Below are 17,925 nucleotides of genomic sequence, written 5' to 3' on the forward strand. Positions count from 1 at the left end.
ACCCGCATATAGCATGCAGAGCAGAAAAGGCAGCTTTCTGGAAAAGTTAGGAAACTCTTCTCTGCAAGGGGATGGCACCTGGCACCGAGGGAGTGAAGCCAGCCCCTGGCTTGTTCTTTGGAGAGGGGAATTGTAATGCACGATGCGGTGGCTGGGAATGAGGCGAAACATAAGGTTTATTTAATCCATTTCAAGGGTTTTGACAGAAACATAAATCACTCCCTGCACTTTGCCTTTTAGTCTCCCGTAGATAACTGCCCTAGCTCTTTTGAACTTTGTTCTGGCTGTTTTGTTGGGAAATAAATGTTAACACTAGATTAAACGTTTCAGGTAGCTTCATCTTCTGATTTCAGGAAAATAGTGTTAATAAGGAGCTTTGATGTTGTTTTACTTTCAGACTGTATGCCTTAAGGCAGAAAAACGCATAAAGGTAGCTGGGAAAGTAAATTGCCAGAAGGGAAGAGCACCCTCGCTTTCAAAATCCTGCAAGTACTCCTCTCTGCTACATCAAACCGATCCTATGCAGAGCAGCAAGAGCTGGGTTGAGATTTCCTCGTTTTTGCCACCATCTCCCTTTCCAGTGCACAACCGAGGATGTGTGCGCCTGCGGTTACGTGCGTGCACCCCGGTCTCACCAGTGGTTAATGGAAGGGAAGGTGATGGGGGAAAATAAGAAAGGCTCATCGCCTTTTTTTTTTTTTTCCCCTCCCAATAAGAATATAAAATCCCGTGGAGAAGAGATTCCCAGGGCTTTGCGGTGAGGAGTAAAGCCGAGGCAATGTCAGCATAGAGCTCCAGACCTCCACCACGCCGAAGCAGCCCGGCATAAAAGTTTGGCACGGTGCATATTTGGGGTCTTGCTAGCTGTGCTGCCAGGAGCTTTCCCCTATTCTTTCGGGAGCCCAGCACATCAGCATGGCAGGTCCTTGCACACAAATCAATACATTTTGCATAACGCAAGCCTCTCCCGCACGCCCGCTCTGCCTCGCCCTCTCTCTCCCTCTATTTTGTTTGCCTCCCGTAGGCGGCTGGGCTTGCTGCAAGGGGCATTTCTGTAAGAAATTAGCGCTGACGACACGCAGTCTCCTAAGAAAGCCGTGGCTGGTGCTGGTCGCTGCTTCCTCGGGTGGGCGATGTGGCAGGCACCGAGCACGCAGCCTTTTGAAGCTTTTTTCCCAGCCCGCGGTTCGGTTTCAGACAGACCCAGCTCACCCCAGCCTCGCCTCTTTCCCCCCTCTTTCCCCTCGCTCTTTCTGGTCTCCTCGTACAGCAGCGCTTTAATAAAGTCACATAAGTGATTGAAATTAACATAAATCATTATTAGTTATTAGGATTTGCTCTAAATTACTCCGTGAATATAACACCAAACCCCATCTGCCACTCCTGCTCTAGCAGCAATAGATTGCAGATAAAATAAATGTCCTTACCCCATTAGAATGTTCCTGTCTCTGTAGCCAAAAGCCAAACAAAAGCAATAAATACAGAGCTTTTTTCTCTCCACTATTCAGCTGTGACTGTTTTCATCAGCTCTTCCTCTAGAAAAGCTCGATAGCTGCCTGAAAATATTGCATTTTATATCACCAAAGGCGATTAATATTGCATTAACTGTATTTAACATTTTTTAAGCGCGAGTAATCTGAAATGAGTAAGTTTTCTGTTTACTAAATACAGGGGATGTCAGAGCTGGTGAAAACAGCTTAAAATATCTGTATAAACAGATTATTTGTTTTCATACTTTGTATTTTTATAATGTTATGGTATAGTGTGCTCTGTTTGAAGTAGAAGAAGCCATGCTAATGGTCTGTTTAAAGTATTCTGACACTGTCTGGAGACATCCAAGTCTCTGCCTTCATTAAATGTTTATTGTCAACACTTCAGTGAAAAAAAGTCTTGTGTAAGTGAATTTTCCACTGCTGGATGCTGTCAACACTTTGTTTTATTCTGATCTGCGTGTACAAAAGTTTGTATACATTATGCTGAAGTGAAGAGAGGCAGAGATTTAGCGAGCTATAATTAGTTACCAAACAAACTTTTGGTAGTAATTCCGTTTACCTAATGACCGTAATCAAGGACTAGGTTACAGATATCGGCGCCTCGTCTTCTTCGACGCAGCCCGTACAAAGACGTGCTCATGTTGACACGCTATCCTCTCGTCAAGGAGCATCTTTTGCAAATAAAAAGAGGACGGAATGGAAAATAATAATAATAATAAATAAAATGCAACAAAATAAATAAATAAATAATAATAATAATAAAACCTCACAGGTGTTAGCTTTGGCTTACACTTTTAACTCTCTTTCTTTTACCTGTGAGAAGGATATGGGGCTGCTGGCAGCCCAAAATATCCTGGCTGCAGCCGCTGCTCGGTGCCGCAGCCTTGGCGGCCAGGGGGAGACCGGTGGCTGGGCGACCCCGGGGGACTCGACGGAGCACATCGGGGCCAAGTCACAGTTTCCCCGCAGCGTGGCAGCGCTGTTTTAGTTTCGTTTTAGTTTAGGTTTTAGTCTTGATATGAAGCCTTTTGAACGCTTCTGTCCTCAGAGCTTCTTATGAGATCAGATTTTTTTTAAGTGACCCCCCCGTCTCATTTCCCAGTATACATATTTAAACAGAAGCGTGTAAGAACTTTTAATTTTATTATTCCCCCCCCCTTCCCCTCCTCCTCCAGAGTTCGAGATGCTCCGGCAGACTTAGGCGAGCAGGCCGAAGGAGTTAAAGCTCAGTTCAAAGGAGGACGAATATCTTCCCAGAGGGGAAAGCCCAGAGAGCAATTTGGGACCGGCAAGATCCCGCCCAGAAGCAGCAGCCGCGCGGGGGCGGCTGGAAGCTGTGCCCGCAGCCTACAGGAGGAAGGGCAGGGGGTGGAAAACAGAGGCGCAAAGTGCGCAGCAGTGTGCGGAGGCCAGCGTGCCCTGCCTGTCCCCTGCTTGTCCCAGCCCTCGTTTGTTCTCCCTGAGGGCAGGGCTTGGGCAGCTTTCGGTGGCTGCTGCTCTCTTTGCTTCTTCGAAGATTTATATGTCAGATCCTATTTTAAATGAACTTTTGAGCCTCGGATTTCATCCGACTGTCCATTCATCCATCCACCCATTCATCCACCCTTCTACCTTTCCATCCTTCCTTCCTTCCTTCCTTCCTTCCTTCCTTCCTTCCTTCCTTCCTTCCTTCCTTCCTTCTTCCTTCCTTCCTTCCTTCCTTCCTTCCTTCCTTCCTTCCTTCCTTCCTTCCTTCTTTCCTTCCTTCCTTCCTTCCTTCCTTCCTTCCTTCCTTCCTTCCTTCCTTCCTCCATCCATCCCTCTACCCTTTCATCCATTCACCCATCATCTCCATATACACATCCCTTCTATGCCTCCATGCCTCCATGCCTCCATGCCTCCATGCCTCCATGCCTCCATCCATCCATCTATCCATCCATCCATCCATCCATCCATCCATCCATCCATCCATCCATCCATCCCATCCATGCCATCCATCCATCCATCGTTTGGCCACAACGCAAAGAGGTCTGTTTGTAGTTCTACCACCCCCGGTCCCATCCCCATTGGAGCTGACCTATATATATATATATATTCACCCACTGCCAGCCCCGCTTCTCCCCCGCACCGAGCCTCCTTCAGGTGCTGAGGGGGGTTGCAAAGGAGGAAAAAAAAAAAAAAAAAAAAAACGTTTCCCAAAAGCGGAAGGGGAAGAAGGAAGAAGGGGAAGCTGGAGGGGTGGTGGTGGGGAGGGGGTGTCGTGCAGCATGCCTCCCATCAAGCTGTCTTGACAACAATTACTAAAGTTTTAATTAGCCTCTTGTTATAATTCATTTTATTAATTTTCCAAATCTCAGGCCATGAATTATTAACGGCGGCTGTGTAATTGGTGTTTGCAGCAACCCTTCCTTCCGCGCGCACGTGATGGAAGCGGCGCTGCAGCACCGCCGCTCTGCCGGCGTGGGGCCGGGCTGGGGGAAGGAAGGGGCCGAGGCGGCAGGCAGCGAGCTCTAATATTCTCTTAAATAACATAATTACTGATAATAATCTGCCTGTCTCGCAGGTGGAAACAGGTTCCCATGCGGATTGGAGTTCTGCTGCCTGATCTGTTAAAATCAATTAGGCTTTTCTCTGCTTCGGAGTCAGCAGGTAAATACAATAAAGCCTTAAAAAATAGCACCGGCTCAAAAGCAAGCCATAAATAACCGGGGGAGGGGTTAAACCGTTTGGGAAACGCCAGAGCACCGCGGGGCAGCTGGCGCTTTGTGTCCCGTTACCTGCGGACGGACCCGGAGGGCAGGCGGCGGCCGGGCAGCGGGGCGCCGCCGACCCCAAACCCTGGCCGGGAGCCCTTTTGCTGACCCAACCCTGCCCGAGAGAGTGTGAACAGCACCGGCGAGCACGAACCAAGGCGGCTACCGCTAGCCCGTTGGCGACTGCCCAAGCCCCGTTGGAAGCCGCCGGAGCGCAGGGACTAGGACCCGGGGCTCGGGGGGCTCACCCGGGGGCGGCATTTCCTTTTTCCTTTTTCCTTTTTCCTTTTTCCTTTTTCCTTTTTCCTTTTTCCTTTTTCCTTTTTCCTTTTTCCTTTTTCCTTTTTTCCCTCTTCCTTTTCCCTTTCCTTTCCTTTTTTCCCTCTTCCTTTTTCCTTTCCTTTCCTTTCCTTTCCTTTCCTTTCCTTTCCTTTCCTTTCCTTTCCTTTCCTTTCCTTTCCTTTCCTTTCCTTTCCTTTCCTTTCCTTTCCTTTCCTTTCCTTTCCTTTCCTTTCCTTTCCTTTCCTTTCCTTTCCTTTCCTTTCCTTTCCTTTCCTTTCCTTTCCTTTTTTTAACAAGGAAGCAAAAGTTTTAGCGCTCCTTCTGTTCATCCTTACAAACACGAATATACACACTTTTCTTTTCTTTTTCAGTTTTATTTCCTGAGATATGTTTAGCGAGGCATTTATTAAAAACACCTCACGAGTATTTCGTGTATTTTTTTTATGAAATATTCAGATTCATCCGACGGAAAGCAGACCGTTCCGGTTTTGCACAGTTTCCTACCATAAAAAAATAGGAAACCCTGCAAAGCTTTTATTTTCATGATCTGGTTTATTAACGTATTGTTTTTTCTCTGTACTAGATAAGGATTGTACTGATTACAAAACAAACTCCTTAACTTTTCAATACATACATTGCCCATTATGTATAATACAAATGTGTTTTCGCTTGTAACATTTTAATCGTCTGGGGCAGATGGGGAAAAAAAAAAAACAACGTTGGTAATTATTTTTATTTGTTCATTCCTGACTCTCCAAAAATGATATCCGGTAATACTTTTCTATAAAATAATATTTTTACAAATGCATTTATTAAAAATTCTGATGACATTTCAAGTTAGTAACAACAGAAACAAGTCAATTTCCGGTGGACGAGATCTATGTTTTTAAAAATACCTTTAGTGCTTATTTTTCAACATCAACAGTTGTTTAAAATCACAGCTTTTTTGAACGTATTATTCTTTTCTGAACATCACGTGTCTTGATTCACAGATTTACCGGCGAAATCAAAAAGATTTGGCTAAAATATGTCTACAGAAGAAATAATCCCAGCTATTAAGTAACTTTTTACATTTGGCATCTGATCTAGTCACAGGTCATCAGAAAATAGAAAGAGGTTCTTTGATCACTTGAAGCAGTAGGTGGCATCCTATACGTTCCTAATGAACAATGGCATTTACAACATAAGGAGAGATCAGTTTAGGATTTTCATATTTATTAACCCAAAATAAAAATAAAGTATTTTGTTACATAATTAAGTGCAATTAGGCCAGTCAGAACAACATATAAACCTGAAACCACCCAAGCTTTTCTTCTTTATACATATTTTGTAGGTGCATAATCCTTTCCAGCAAACTGAAAAGAAATACTTCAGAAGTCCTTCTTAAAATTTTACTTTGATTTATATTCTGCAGTTATAGAATAAACTTCAAGAAACACACGCAGCTAATATATAGTTAATTTTATTCAGAGCACCGATTTTCACATAAGAGCTATCTCAAAGTAATGATTTCTGGATTTAGCAGAAAAATACATCTCTCACTATTTTCTTTTTGGTAGAATTAGTCCTATCGGCTAACTGCTCTACTTTGAATTTACCAGCCCTGTCTCGGAAATATTATTATTATTTTTTTAAATGCACCCAATAATAATAACTATTCTGTTTTCACGTTTGATTTATTTGTAAGTATGCTGGGACGCATCTCCCTGTTGTATTTTGGCGTACAGAAATATTTCTGATAGAAATAAAAGTAATATAGTAAAGACACAACCAAGGAGAAAGCTCAGCAAACATACATGGACAGGTAGATTATTCAGTGAGACATTTCAGGATCCACACGTGGTTGCAGTTTGTAACCTTTTTTTTTTTTTTTCTTTGTGCATTAAAGAAAATATTTACAATCGTCCTCTTTTTTTTTCCTTTTTTTTTTTTTTTTTTTTTTTTTTACCTCTTTTAAATCTAAATACAAGAACGTGACAAGAATGTTTGTGTTTTCGGTGAAAACAGGCAGTTAAACTGTGAAATTACACCATCCACAAAAGATTCTACCAGAAGCTAGTCTATTTAGTGCTCAGTTTCAAAATGCATAGAATGTTTGCGCTGCAAACAATGATACACAAAATAATAATAATAATTAATAATAATATTAATAATAATAAAATAAATAGTTAAATAAATAAATAATATCGAGACTTTATCACGGATCTTTCTATGCCTTTTTTCTTCCTTGTCTTTTTTAGGTCATGCATAATTTCAGTCTATTGTTTGTTTTGATTTAGACGGGAGGGTATTTTCCCTTCACAGATACCGCCTTACTTAAAAGCATTAACAGTCATTCCGTAACAGCCGGACCCTGCAATGGCTTCTGCACCTAGCTGGCGTTTCACATGAGGAGCTCTGACCTTTTTCTTTCTTTTTTTTTTTTTTTCTTATTTATTTCCCCCCCCCCTCCCCGATCCGCGAGACACCCTGCCTAGCAGTACCAGCACCGTTATTGCGGAATAGCATCGCTGCCGAGCCGGGAGGCTGGGATAGTGCAAACGGACCCCCCCCACCCCCATCCCCAAAAAAGCCAGCAGCCCCCCCCCAAAAGGTGTATTATTTCCACCAAACGACTTCCGAGCCCCTTCCCGTTGCCATTGAGCCAAATGTCATTTCAGCCCCTGCCTCCTCGCACCGGGGCTGCGGTCGCTGCCCGGCTGAAATAACCCCCAACCCTCGGGGGGAGCCGGGCCGGGACCTTGCTCACGAACCCCAAATCCAGCGGTTTTTACGGGGGTGCCGGGGGACACGAGCCCTGCTGAAGCTCTCTGCACCTCCTCTCGGGGTTAGGGGGAGCGGAGGGAGCATCCCCGCTGGGGCAGGGGTGGGAGAGCCAACCCCGCAGAGACAAAGGGGCTCGGAAGTAACTTTTTGGGGTACGGCGGCAGCAGCGGGGAGCAAAGGGGCTGCTCCCGAGCGGCTGCGCTCCGGGTGCCCAGCACCGAGGGGCAGGCACGGATCCGGCCCCTGCTCCAGCCCCAAGTCCCGGCCCCAGCCCGGCTCCCTCCGCTCCCCCGGCGCAGACAAGACCCATCGCCAAAGCCTCGCGAAAAACAGCATTCGAGGAGAAAAAAAAAAAAAAGTAAATAAATAAAAGCAAAATCACAAAAACAACAACAAAAAATATAAACCAACGCCAAACAGCCAGAACCAAAGACAAAAGCCGCCCCCAAATCGAGCAACCCCACAGCCCCCACCGCCGTCCTCCTTTACCGAGCAAAGGGAAAAGAAAGAAAACTCTTAAAAAAGAAAAAGCAACGCAAAGAGACCCAAAGCAAAACAAACGCAGTAGCATCGTCACCGACAGTTTTCGCCTTCGGGTTTGTTGTTCGGATTTTTTTTTTTGTTTTCCTTCTGAAAGTTGTGACTTAGGTTGGTCGGTTTGTGGCTGTTGCTGTCACGGTATTTATTGGTGTGTGTCTGTGTGGTTACGCTCTAAGTTGCTCTTTCTCCCACTTTCTGCCGGAGGGGGGGGGGGATCTGAGTTGGGAGTGATGGGGGGGGAGAAGGGGGAGAAGGGGGATGGGGCTGCAGAAGTGACCCCCGCGGCTTCCTAGAGCATTTCCACCTCCTCCCTCCTCCTGCTTCTCGGTGGTGTCCCGGCGTCTTTGCGTTTTAATAATTGAGAGCGGCTCCCCCCGCATCCCCCCCCCGCCCTTCACTCCCCCCCCCCGCACCCCCTCTCTTCGAGTACTTCGCGTTTATTTCTACATCGTCCCTCGGTCCCCGGCAGCTTCCCACGGCCTCGCGGGGGACAGCGGCGGTCCCCGCGTGTCCCCCACCCCCCAAAAAAAAACCACAGTCCCTCTCCCCGCAGCCGGGGCCGCCCCTCCCGGCCCCCTCCCCTCTTTTTTTTTTTTTTTTTTCTCTTTTTCTTTTAGTAGGTGGCGGAAAACTTCATCCTTTTCTGCTTCTGTCTCTGGTTGCAAAACCAAACCCGCACCACGTTCTTTTTGAGGTCCAATTTCTCGGCGATGGCGGCGATCTTCTCGGAGGAGGGCCGAGGCTGGACGGCGAAGTAAGCCTCCAGGGAGCGCTTCTCCGGGGCGGCGATGGAAGTCCGCTTGCGCTTCTTCTCGCCCCCGTTGAAGAGCTCGGGCTTGTTCATTTTTTCCCGCTGGGCGCCCTCGGCCTCCTCCAGCCAGGCCTGCAGGATGGGCTTGAGGGCGATCATGTTGTTGTGGGACAGGGTGAGCGACTCGAAGCGGCAGATGGTGCTCTGGCTGAGCGAGCCCACGCCCGGGATCTTCAGGTTGGCCAGCGCCGAGCCCACGTCGGCCTGGGTCACCCCCAGCTTGATGCGGCGCTGCTTGAAGCGCTCGGCGAAGGCCTCCAGCTCCCGCGGGTCCGTGTCCGAGTCGCAGATGGAGGCCAAGCCGGCCGCCCCCACCACGGCCGCCGCCGAGGCCACCTGCCCCGCCGCGCCGTGGTGCGCGGCCACCAGCCCCGGGTGCGGCAGCCCCGACGGCATGTTCATGGCGGCCGGGTGCGAGAGGTGGCCCAGGCCGTGCATGTGCGGGTGCGGGTGGGCCGACGACGAGATGAGGCCCCCGCCGCCCCCGCCGCCGCCGCCGCCGCCGCCGCCGCCTCCCCCGCCGCCGCCGCCGGCCCCGCCGCCGCCGCCGCCCGCCCCGTCGTGGCCGCCGCCGCCGCCGGCTCCGCCGCCCCCCCCGGCGGGCATGAGGGCCAGGGCCGGGGAGGTGATGTGGTCGAGGAGGTCGCCGGGCTCCAGCGCCTGGTGGTGGTGGTGGTGGTGGTGGTGGTGGTGCGCCAGGGGCACGGTGGAGGTGGAGGTGCAGGGCACGCTGTTCATGGTGTGGTAGGTGGCGTCGGGCTTGAAGGGGTGGCTCTTGCCCTGCGACACGGCGATGTCGACGGCGGCCAGAGCCTCGGCCCGCGCCAGCAGGGTCTCATCGAGGCTGGCGAAGATATTGCTCTGCAGCTGCAAAGGGACACAAAACAGAGCGGGGTGCGGGGAGGGCGCCGCGGGGCACAACGGGGGCGACCGGCGGCCGGGGGACGGGGGACAACGGGGGGGAGCCCCCGAGGGGAGAGGGGGGCGAGGGAGGTCGGGGGGACCGAGCGGGGAGCCGGGGGAGGCATGCGGAGGGTGGGGAGGGGGGCGAGCGAGCGGGGGACAGCGCGGGGAAGGGGCAGGGGAGGGGAGAGGGATGGGAAAGTGGGAGAGGGACGGGGGACGACAACGAGAGGGAGCGAAGGAGGGAAAGGAGAAGCCAAGAGTCGGCCGGGGGAGGATCCGGGAAAAAAGAGAGAGGAGCGAAGGGGACAAATGAAAAGGAAAAAAAAAAAAAAGGAGGAAAGAAAAAGAAAGGGGGAAAAAGAAGAAGAAGAGGAGGGAGGAGAAGAAACGGATCTGTAACTCTCAGCTGGGGAATTATGTCAAACACAAGAGCACATAAAGCGCATTCCTTTTCAGAGGCCGAGTCATAAAAATTAATACAGAAAGTGGATGAAGTCGGAGACTCGTGTGAACACCGCTTTCAAAAAAGATCACAGGCGCTCAGATGATTGCAGAGGAAGACATGAAAAAAACATTAAGCGCCGCTTGTCAAAATGTGCCTCGCAGCGGTTTTTTTATTAATGCACATACACATACATGCAGTGTACAGGAAAGAGAGAGAGAGAGAGAGAGAGAGAGAGAAGAGTGCGTGCGTGCGTAACAGAGAAAGAAAGAAAGAAAGAAAGAAAGAAAGAACAGAACAAGAAGGAGGAAAAGAAAAGGAAGAAGAGGGCTGCAGCTGCCTGTCCCTTACCGGTGGAGTTGGTAGACATGCTCTTCTTATTGCTTCCGAGCTGGAGTGTAGAGAGGGGTATTTGTGCTCAGGTAGGGTGGGATGCATGGCAAAATGCGGCTGCTTGCTGTTCATGGACATCATCTTGAAGGCTTGGCATGTAAATCCACAAACACTCCTCAAGTCGGGGCAAAAGTGCTCTCGGGGCGCTCTCCTCCCGACGGGGCTCGGGGAGGGGGGGGGATGCCGAGGACGACGACGACGGCGGCGGCGGCGGCGGCGGCAGCGGTGGCGGTGGCGGCTCCGGGGACCCTGCCCCCTCGGCCGCCTCTGCCGGGGTGGCCGGGGCCGGGGCTGGGGTGGGCTCCCTGCGGCCCCCGCCTCTCCTCACTCCGCTGCCTGCCGCTGCCCGGCGCCGGGCGCGCTGCGCTGCGCTCTGCGCGCACCTGAGCCCCGCATCCCGTGGCTACAGCCGGGCGGGCTCTCGCGAGAGCGCGGCGGCTCCGGCTTTGACAGGCATCAGCTGTCTCCCCCCCTTCCTCCTCCTCCTCCTCCTCCTTCCCCTCCTCCTCCTCCTCCTCCTCCTCTTTTCCCTCCCGCCGCCCCCCGCTCCCTGCCTCCCCGCGCCTTGTTGCATCTCCCGCAGCGCTCGCACCCTGCGCAGCGCCGGCACCTGTGGCTGCCAGGAGGTGCTGAGCAGGGTGCTGAGCGGGGGGATGCGCGGGGGGATGCGCGGAGGACTCGCCGCTTCCCAGGCTTGCACCTGGAGAAGGGTCCCGGCGACGGGCACGGCTCAGAGGAGGCCGGCGATGCCCGCACGGCTTCGTCCCCCCCTCCCCGTGTAGTTTTTGTGTCGGGCACTGCTTGCGGCGGCCGCTCGGCCCGCCAGGAGCCTGCTGCACGGGGAGCGCTCCTCAGGGGAGGCGGTGCGTCTGTCTGGCTGTCTGTCTGCTTGTCTGCTCGCTGCTCCCCTGCCAGACCCTGCTCCTCCAGCGTGGGAAAAACAAATTGCCAAACCAAAACGGCGTGGTCTGAAGAGGAAAACAGCCACAGACAGAACCTTCTTTTCTTTCTTTCTTTCTTTCTTTCTTTCTTTCTTTCTTTCTTTCTTTCTTTCTTTCTTTCTTTCTTTCTTTCTTTCTTTCTTTCTTTCTTTCTTTCTTTCTTTTTCTTTCTTTCTTTCTTTCTTTCTTTCTTTCTTTCTTTCTTTCTTTCTTTCTTTCTTTCTTTCTTTCTTTCTTTTTCTTTCTCTCTCTCTCTCTCTTCCTTCCCTCTGTCTCTCTCTTCCTCTTTCACTCCCACCCCCCTTTCTGTCTTGCTAAAGGGGAAACTCTAGATGCAAGAAACAAGTCGATTGCTACTTGCAAAGTTTCAGCCTGAAAAGAAAAAGTAATCTGAGAAAAACTTTCTCTCTTTTTGTCTTTTCTTTCTTTTTGTCTTTCTTTCTTTCTTTCTTTCTTTCTTTCTTTCTTTCTTTCTTTCTTTCTTTCTTTCTTTCTTTCTTTCTTTCTTTCTTTCTTTCTTTCTTTCTTTCTTTCTTCTTTCTTTCTTTCTCTCTCTCTCTCTCTCTCTCTCTCTCTCTCTCTTTCTTTCTCTCTTTCTCTCTTTCTCTCTCTCTTTCTCTCTTTCTTTCAGTCTTTTCTGTCTTTCTGTCTGTCTTTCTGTCTGTCTCTCCTCTCTTTTCCCTCTCCCTCTGTGTTTTTATTCTTCGAGCACTTTCCCATTTGACTGAAACGGTCCTGGAGAGCGACAGTAGAGCCAACAACCTTCTCTTCCTTTTCCAAGTGACATTTGGGGCTACCGCCCCGTTATAGAGCAGATTCTTTTTATCCTCTCAGCCGCCTTACGGACTTGTGTAAACTCGGAGCCCAAACCCCCGGGGGAGCGATGCGGGGAGGGCCCCGTCCCGTCCCCCGGGGCAGGAGGAGCCGCCCGAGGTTGCGGCGGCCCCGGGGGGCTCCGGAGGGCTCCTGCCGGCCTCCCCCTGGGCGTGTGGGAGGCCGAAAGGGCGAGCACGAGTCGAGTCCACGTTTGTCTCCATAAACCCTTCCCCAGCTCCCCGGCCAGCCCGAGAGGAAGGAGGGAACGAGTGCCAATTACTTGGGCGAGAGGGAGCCAGGTCTCCATCCATTACCGCCTCCCCTGGGATGCCTGCGTGCAGCTCGCCTCGGAGGGGGGCACCGGAGGCAGAGACACCGCTCCTGGGCTCACCTTATTTACCGAAACCATTGCAGCAGGGCAGCCAAGTATCACCTCATGCGGATTTATTTCTTCATTTCTTCTTTTTCCTTTTTTTTTTCCTTTTCTTTCTTTTTTTAAAGTCGTAACTTATTCCTAAGCTACCATAAAGAGAAAGTCTCCCGGGAAGGGGAGGAAGGCGGGAGGCACCACCACCTTTCGCCAAGTTGCTGGGAAGTGCCCAGCTCCCGAATAGTATTAATAAAAATAAATACATAAAATAATAATAATAATTAAAAAAAAAAAAGAAAGGCTGAGCATCCCAACTTTCCCTGGCCTGCAGCACCCACAGGAACTGCGGCGCTGGGGAAAGGGACCCCCAAAACCCTGTGGGGAGGGGTTGGGGCGGCGTCCCCCGGGGGCTTCCCGCTGCCACGGGCTGTGCTGGGAAGTTTTGGGAACTTTTGTCTGCAGTGCGGCGAGGAGGAGGCAGAGGCCACGGGGAGGGAGAGGTATTATCATCATCATTATTATTATTATCATCATTATTATTAATTTCATAATCTTCACCATCATTATTCCTTTCTGTCCAGACAGCGCTAGCTCTGCCCGGCTCGTCACTTTCCAAGCCCTAGAGCAAAAACTTCCCTTCGCAGTCCCTGGGACATTTCCTGACCGTGATTTCGGGAGAGGGAAGCTCAAACGCCGGGGGCGCTGCCCCCCCTTACCGCCCTTCCCCTGCTCTTACGGCCCGAGATGCTCGGTACAGGAGGCATATATCTGCCTGTAATGCATCCACTTGTCTCCCGCAGTTTTCTCCGGCTTCCAAGGCAAGGAATAGGCAGATTTCCTTAATTGACTGAACTGCCTATCTCGAGAAAGTAATAAAGTAACCCCTTATTCCCACAGTGAACCGATTTATAAATTAATTACTGTAACCCATTGTATTTGATTTCTCTTTTTAGGATTCCCCAAAGATGAATATACTAAAGCCTGGGATATTAAGTATTAACGTCTGATCAGAGTTTGCTATACAGCCTGACTTTTAAAAAAGAAGTCAATGTGGGGCTTATAGAACCGCTCATTGTAAACCTCCTGGATATTTTTATTCCACCAAACATTAGCTTTGCATTTTTTACTGTCGCGGTATTTGTCCTACCCCGAGTGTCAGTGAGAGCACCGAGAGAAAACCTACAGTACATGTGTTATTTGGTGAAGTTCATGGAAAGTCAATATCCCATTTAGTGTAAAAGCTATTTTCCCTTTAGATGATAAAAATCAACCTTCTGAAGGAAAAAAAAAAAATAACCCTTTGGGTGAATGCACAAAAAGTATTTCCATGTCCTAATGAGGACTTTCCTTACATCAGCAAAGACCTGCTAATTACTGATGTACAAGCTGCAATAATTGCTTTTGCAGCCAAAGTGTAGAGTGTTGTCATATTAAAAATTGAAACGCTCGGTGGTGATTGGTGTCCCAAGGTGGCTGGCGACATCCCTTTCGGGAAGGCAGGGGGCCGATGGGGAGCCCCGCAGCCTGTGGCTACCAAACTTCTTCCTCGCCCCCCCCTCTTCAGCGGTGCCCCCCCCTCCGGCAAAACCCCTCCCGGCCCATGCTCGCCCTCAGCACCGGCTCCGTGGGGGTCCCGGACAAGGACGAGGGGCTCAGAGGGGCTCGGGGGGGCCGCCGGCCAAGTCCAGCCTCCCCCCCCAGCTGCCAAAATGGGGCTCGGAGTCCCGTCCCCCCCCCCTACTCCCGGCGCGAATCAAAGCGAGGGGCTGGGAAGTAGTTGCCTTGTCATGTAACACATTGCCCTGATTTATTATAAAATTTTAACGAAATCATGCATATTTTAACAGCCTTTAATCACTGCATGAAAATTTAATTCATGAACTGTAGCGCGTTTAAATAAATGAAGTGTTAATTCATTAGGATTAATTAATTTGTTAAAGGATTGTGTGCAAGGTTAAGGTGGGAGAGAAACTCTTTGTTAGTTTCGCGTCTTAATCACCAGGTTTGGGTAACAGAAAAGGGGGGTGGAGGGGGGGGAAACACTGCCTGGGGCGGCAGCACCGATGGGAAGGGTGAGACCCCCCCTTTCTTCTCCCCCCATCCCCAGCCGGTCCCTCCCCGTGCCGCCTCCCGCCAGCAGCGGGGACCAGCGGGACCCCCCCTCCGCCCCCCATGTCCCCGGACCCCGGGCTTTGCCGGCGTCCCTTTGGCTGCCCCGAAAACCAGGAGAATGCAGGCAGCAGCCACGTAACCTGCAAAAGCAGTAGAGGCAACGCTTTCTACCAAGAAAAAGCTGAAAAAAATCAGAAATAGTAAACTTTTTTTTTTTTTTACTTTTTTTTTTTTTTTTTTTTTCTGCCCAGCTTCATCCTCCCGTGATACATTCCTGGCTTCTAAGGCACAGCCACGCTTTCCCCTGCAGCAGCTGTTCTTGCTTCTCTGTCCCTTTGCTGATGAAGGGTTTCCCAGTTGGCGTTAAGTGGCACCGAGGCAACAACGGCGGGACAGGGACAGCACCTCCCCAGTGGGCACCTTGCCCATCACCTTTGACTGCAGGCAGTCCTTGGGATAACCCCAAATTCCCATTTCTGGTTACCTTGCAGTTACTTTTCCTACTTTTCCTCCGAGGAGAGGAGAGGAGAGGAGAGGAGAGGAGAGGAGAGGAGAGGAGAGGAGAGGAGAGGAGAGGAGAGGAGAGGAGAGGAGAGGAGAGGAGAGGAGAGGAGAGGAGAGGAGAGGAGAGGAGAGGAGAGGAGAGGAGAGGAGAGGAGAGGAGAGGAGAGGAGAGGAGAGGAGAGGAGTCCAAGTGTATTCACGTGGGACATTTCTACACCAAGGTGTGTTGGCTTCATAGCTTGCAAGACATTTGCCTTAGCCACAGCGCAGAGAAGGTGTGAAAAGACTTCTCCAAGCCTTTGGCTGATGGGAGTCAGAGGCAGGACTCTTTTCTAGCAGCAGCGACACGCTTTGATGCTGTGTGAGCATCAAGATTGGAATAAGTTGATTCAAACTACCTTACTTACATTATTTGGTGCGAGAAACAACTGTAAAATGGAGAAGTGGGGTGCAAGTTAGCGCACCTGGTATTACAGACATAAGCTGTACACTAGCCCTTGAACCCCTTTTGAAGATATTTAAAAAAAAAAAGAAAAAGAAAAAGACAATAAAACACAGTAAAACCCAGACATATCCCAAGTCGGTATCTGATGCCAATCAGTAGAGTGACTGTAGCACGAGCTTCGATCTGAGGAAGCAGCAGCAAGCAGAACCGGGCTCTCTCGAGGCCTTCAGGGAGCTGGGGAGGAACAGGTCATCTGCCAGATATCCCGTGGGTAAAACCATCTGCAAAGAAGCCAAAACCTGACCCTTGTGTTGAGTACAGCCCAACAGCTTCTACCAGTGATGAGCTGAGGCTGGCAGCAACCTCACCCTCTGTATCATCAGTACCCCCAGAGCGCGTTCTTCTACATTGAAACCTGCAAGTTGCCTGGTATTTAGTACAGCAAGTATAATTAGATTGAGTAAAACATTTACGAGCTATTAAATATCATTAGACATCACCACTTTGAAAAATCTCCTGTCTTAATCACAATTGCGATGCTTCAGTTTTAGATCTTGTATATTCCAAGCCTACATTACTACATAACTATCATAAAAAATGGATAGCAATGGACCCTTGTTTAGGCTTTTATTCGGAGAATAAGGTAAGTACAGCAAGAGACCAAGCAAGCACAGCATTGACAGAATGCAACCCAGAGAACTGAAGCCCCCCATATGGCTAATAAATTTATAACTGAGGAAACCTGTAACCGAGGAAATTCATTAACCTTTTTGAACTGAAATAGGGTAGATTGGATGTAAGGAAGAAATTTCTCAAGACGAAGGTGGTGAGACGCTGGAACAAGTTGCCCAGAGAAGTAGTCAATGCCTCACCAAAGTCACGTTGGAGAGGGCTCTGGGCAGCCTGATCTAATGGAGTATGTCCCTGCCCACAGCAGGGGGATCCCACAGGGTGATCTTCAAGGGTCCCCTCCAAGCCAACCCATGCTGTCATTACATAGAGCTAATTTTTTGACATTGTTAATGCACCAACTACTCTGCCAAACTTTAGGCCAAAACGAACACAATCTACATTAACCAAAATAAAATGCAGAATTTACATTGGGGTCACTGTTTTAAAACAAAACAAACAAACACAACCAAGATTAAGATACAAGAATTCAGATATGTTTAAGCTTCCCATGTCATGAAACATGAAAAGCTCCCACTTACAGCACTGGATGCAGTCACAACCTACTCACTGTTTTTGCATTTGAAATCTGAGTGTGAGTGAGCAGAGTTGGGAAACAGCCAGTTATAGACTACTACACTAAATCTTGCCACAGTGCTGGAAGTTACCATCCCTGAGCAAATGGAAACCCAGAACTTGTCCTCAAACATCTCTTTGTCCCTGCTTGAGAATGAGATATTAAGTTTGACTGTGATCTTCAGATTTATTTATTTTTCCTAATCCTAGGCTCCTCTTTTCCATCTATCCAGTTGCCTGACATGTAAAGCTAAAATGCTCATTTTGAAGGACAAGCCTGTAAGTGGTGTTCCTGACCAAAGGACTAGGAAGTAGCATTAGAAGAGCTTTTTCTTTTATTCTAGCTTGATTTCACACGTATCAGTTGTATTCATATTCTCATCTCTGAAAATTACCTTTGAAGAAGTATACAATTCTTCTTTGAAGAAGTACACAATGAACCACTGCAATGCATCCCACCAAACCACAGTGAAGCAATAGTGACCTTAACACGTACACTGATTGTTTAGCAATATAAAGATATTTTAGAAATGTATTTGAGATACCCTCACCTCTTCCCTGAAAGGGTGAAATCAAGGCAGCATCTTTTGACTTAGTGAAACTGGTCAAAGTATCAGCTCATGTCCAGATGTTTATTAAGGATGCTCCTTTATTTCGGAAAAAGTGGAAATAAAAACCTAAATTAAAACAGAATAACTAGATTTTTCTTTGAAGATTAAAATCCAGATGGTACACTGTGGAAAGTAGTATACAAAAAGCACAATGTCATACCGTATGTCACCAGGAAAGATGCCTTGTATATATGGCCTGAATGATTTTTTGGTAATTTTATTTCTCCAAAAACAAACAAGCAAACAAACAAAAGAGTCCCACTTCAAAATAAACACCCTGATTGCAATGTATGCACACATTCATGCAATATGAAATGTAATTCCTGGTCAAACTGCTTACAAGACTTTACAAAAGAGCCAGTCTATTGAAATTTTCCCAGTGCCTATCACTCTGCAAGGGGACTAAAGGCAGCGTATGGATTTTTCATATCATACGTATTGATGAATTGAGGATGTCTGCTTGTAAAAAATGCCAGCAAAGGCCTATACATATGGGGGGGGGGGGGGGGGAAGGTA

At 49.0% G+C, this 17,925-nt stretch overlaps 2 protein-coding genes across 3 annotated transcripts in view; one reads left to right on the forward strand and one right to left on the reverse strand.

Annotated features, from left to right (window-relative positions):
* Nucleotides 1-17,925, forward strand: part of NDFIP2 (Nedd4 family interacting protein 2) — a 532,803-nt gene that overhangs the window by 19,841 nt on the left and 495,037 nt on the right. The gene's annotated exons all lie outside the window — the stretch shown is intronic.
* Nucleotides 8,298-10,839, reverse strand: POU4F1 (POU class 4 homeobox 1). The gene is made up of 2 exons (XM_068676772.1): nucleotides 10,324-10,839; nucleotides 8,298-9,491 (listed from the first exon to the last, which is right to left on the reverse strand). Exons 1-2 carry the CDS (start codon nucleotides 10,444-10,446, stop codon nucleotides 8,427-8,429), a joined length of 1,188 nt encoding a protein of 395 aa, XP_068532873.1. The 5' UTR covers nucleotides 10,447-10,839; the 3' UTR covers nucleotides 8,298-8,426.

The sequence above is a fragment of the Anas acuta genome, chromosome 1 (genome assembly GCF_963932015.1).
Source record: "Anas acuta chromosome 1, bAnaAcu1.1, whole genome shotgun sequence".
In the NCBI taxonomy this organism is placed as follows: domain Eukaryota; kingdom Metazoa; phylum Chordata; class Aves; order Anseriformes; family Anatidae; genus Anas; species Anas acuta.

Excerpts from the sequence above, each read along its gene's own strand:
- POU4F1 (XM_068676772.1), bottom strand. The coding sequence starts at position 10,446 with ATGATGTCCATGAACAGCAAGCAGCCGCATTTTGCCATGCATCCCACC. Across the intron at positions 9,492-10,323 it reads CATGTCTACCAACTCCACCG|CTGCAGAGCAATATCTTCGC; the intron begins GTAAGGGACAGG and ends GTCCCTTTGCAG.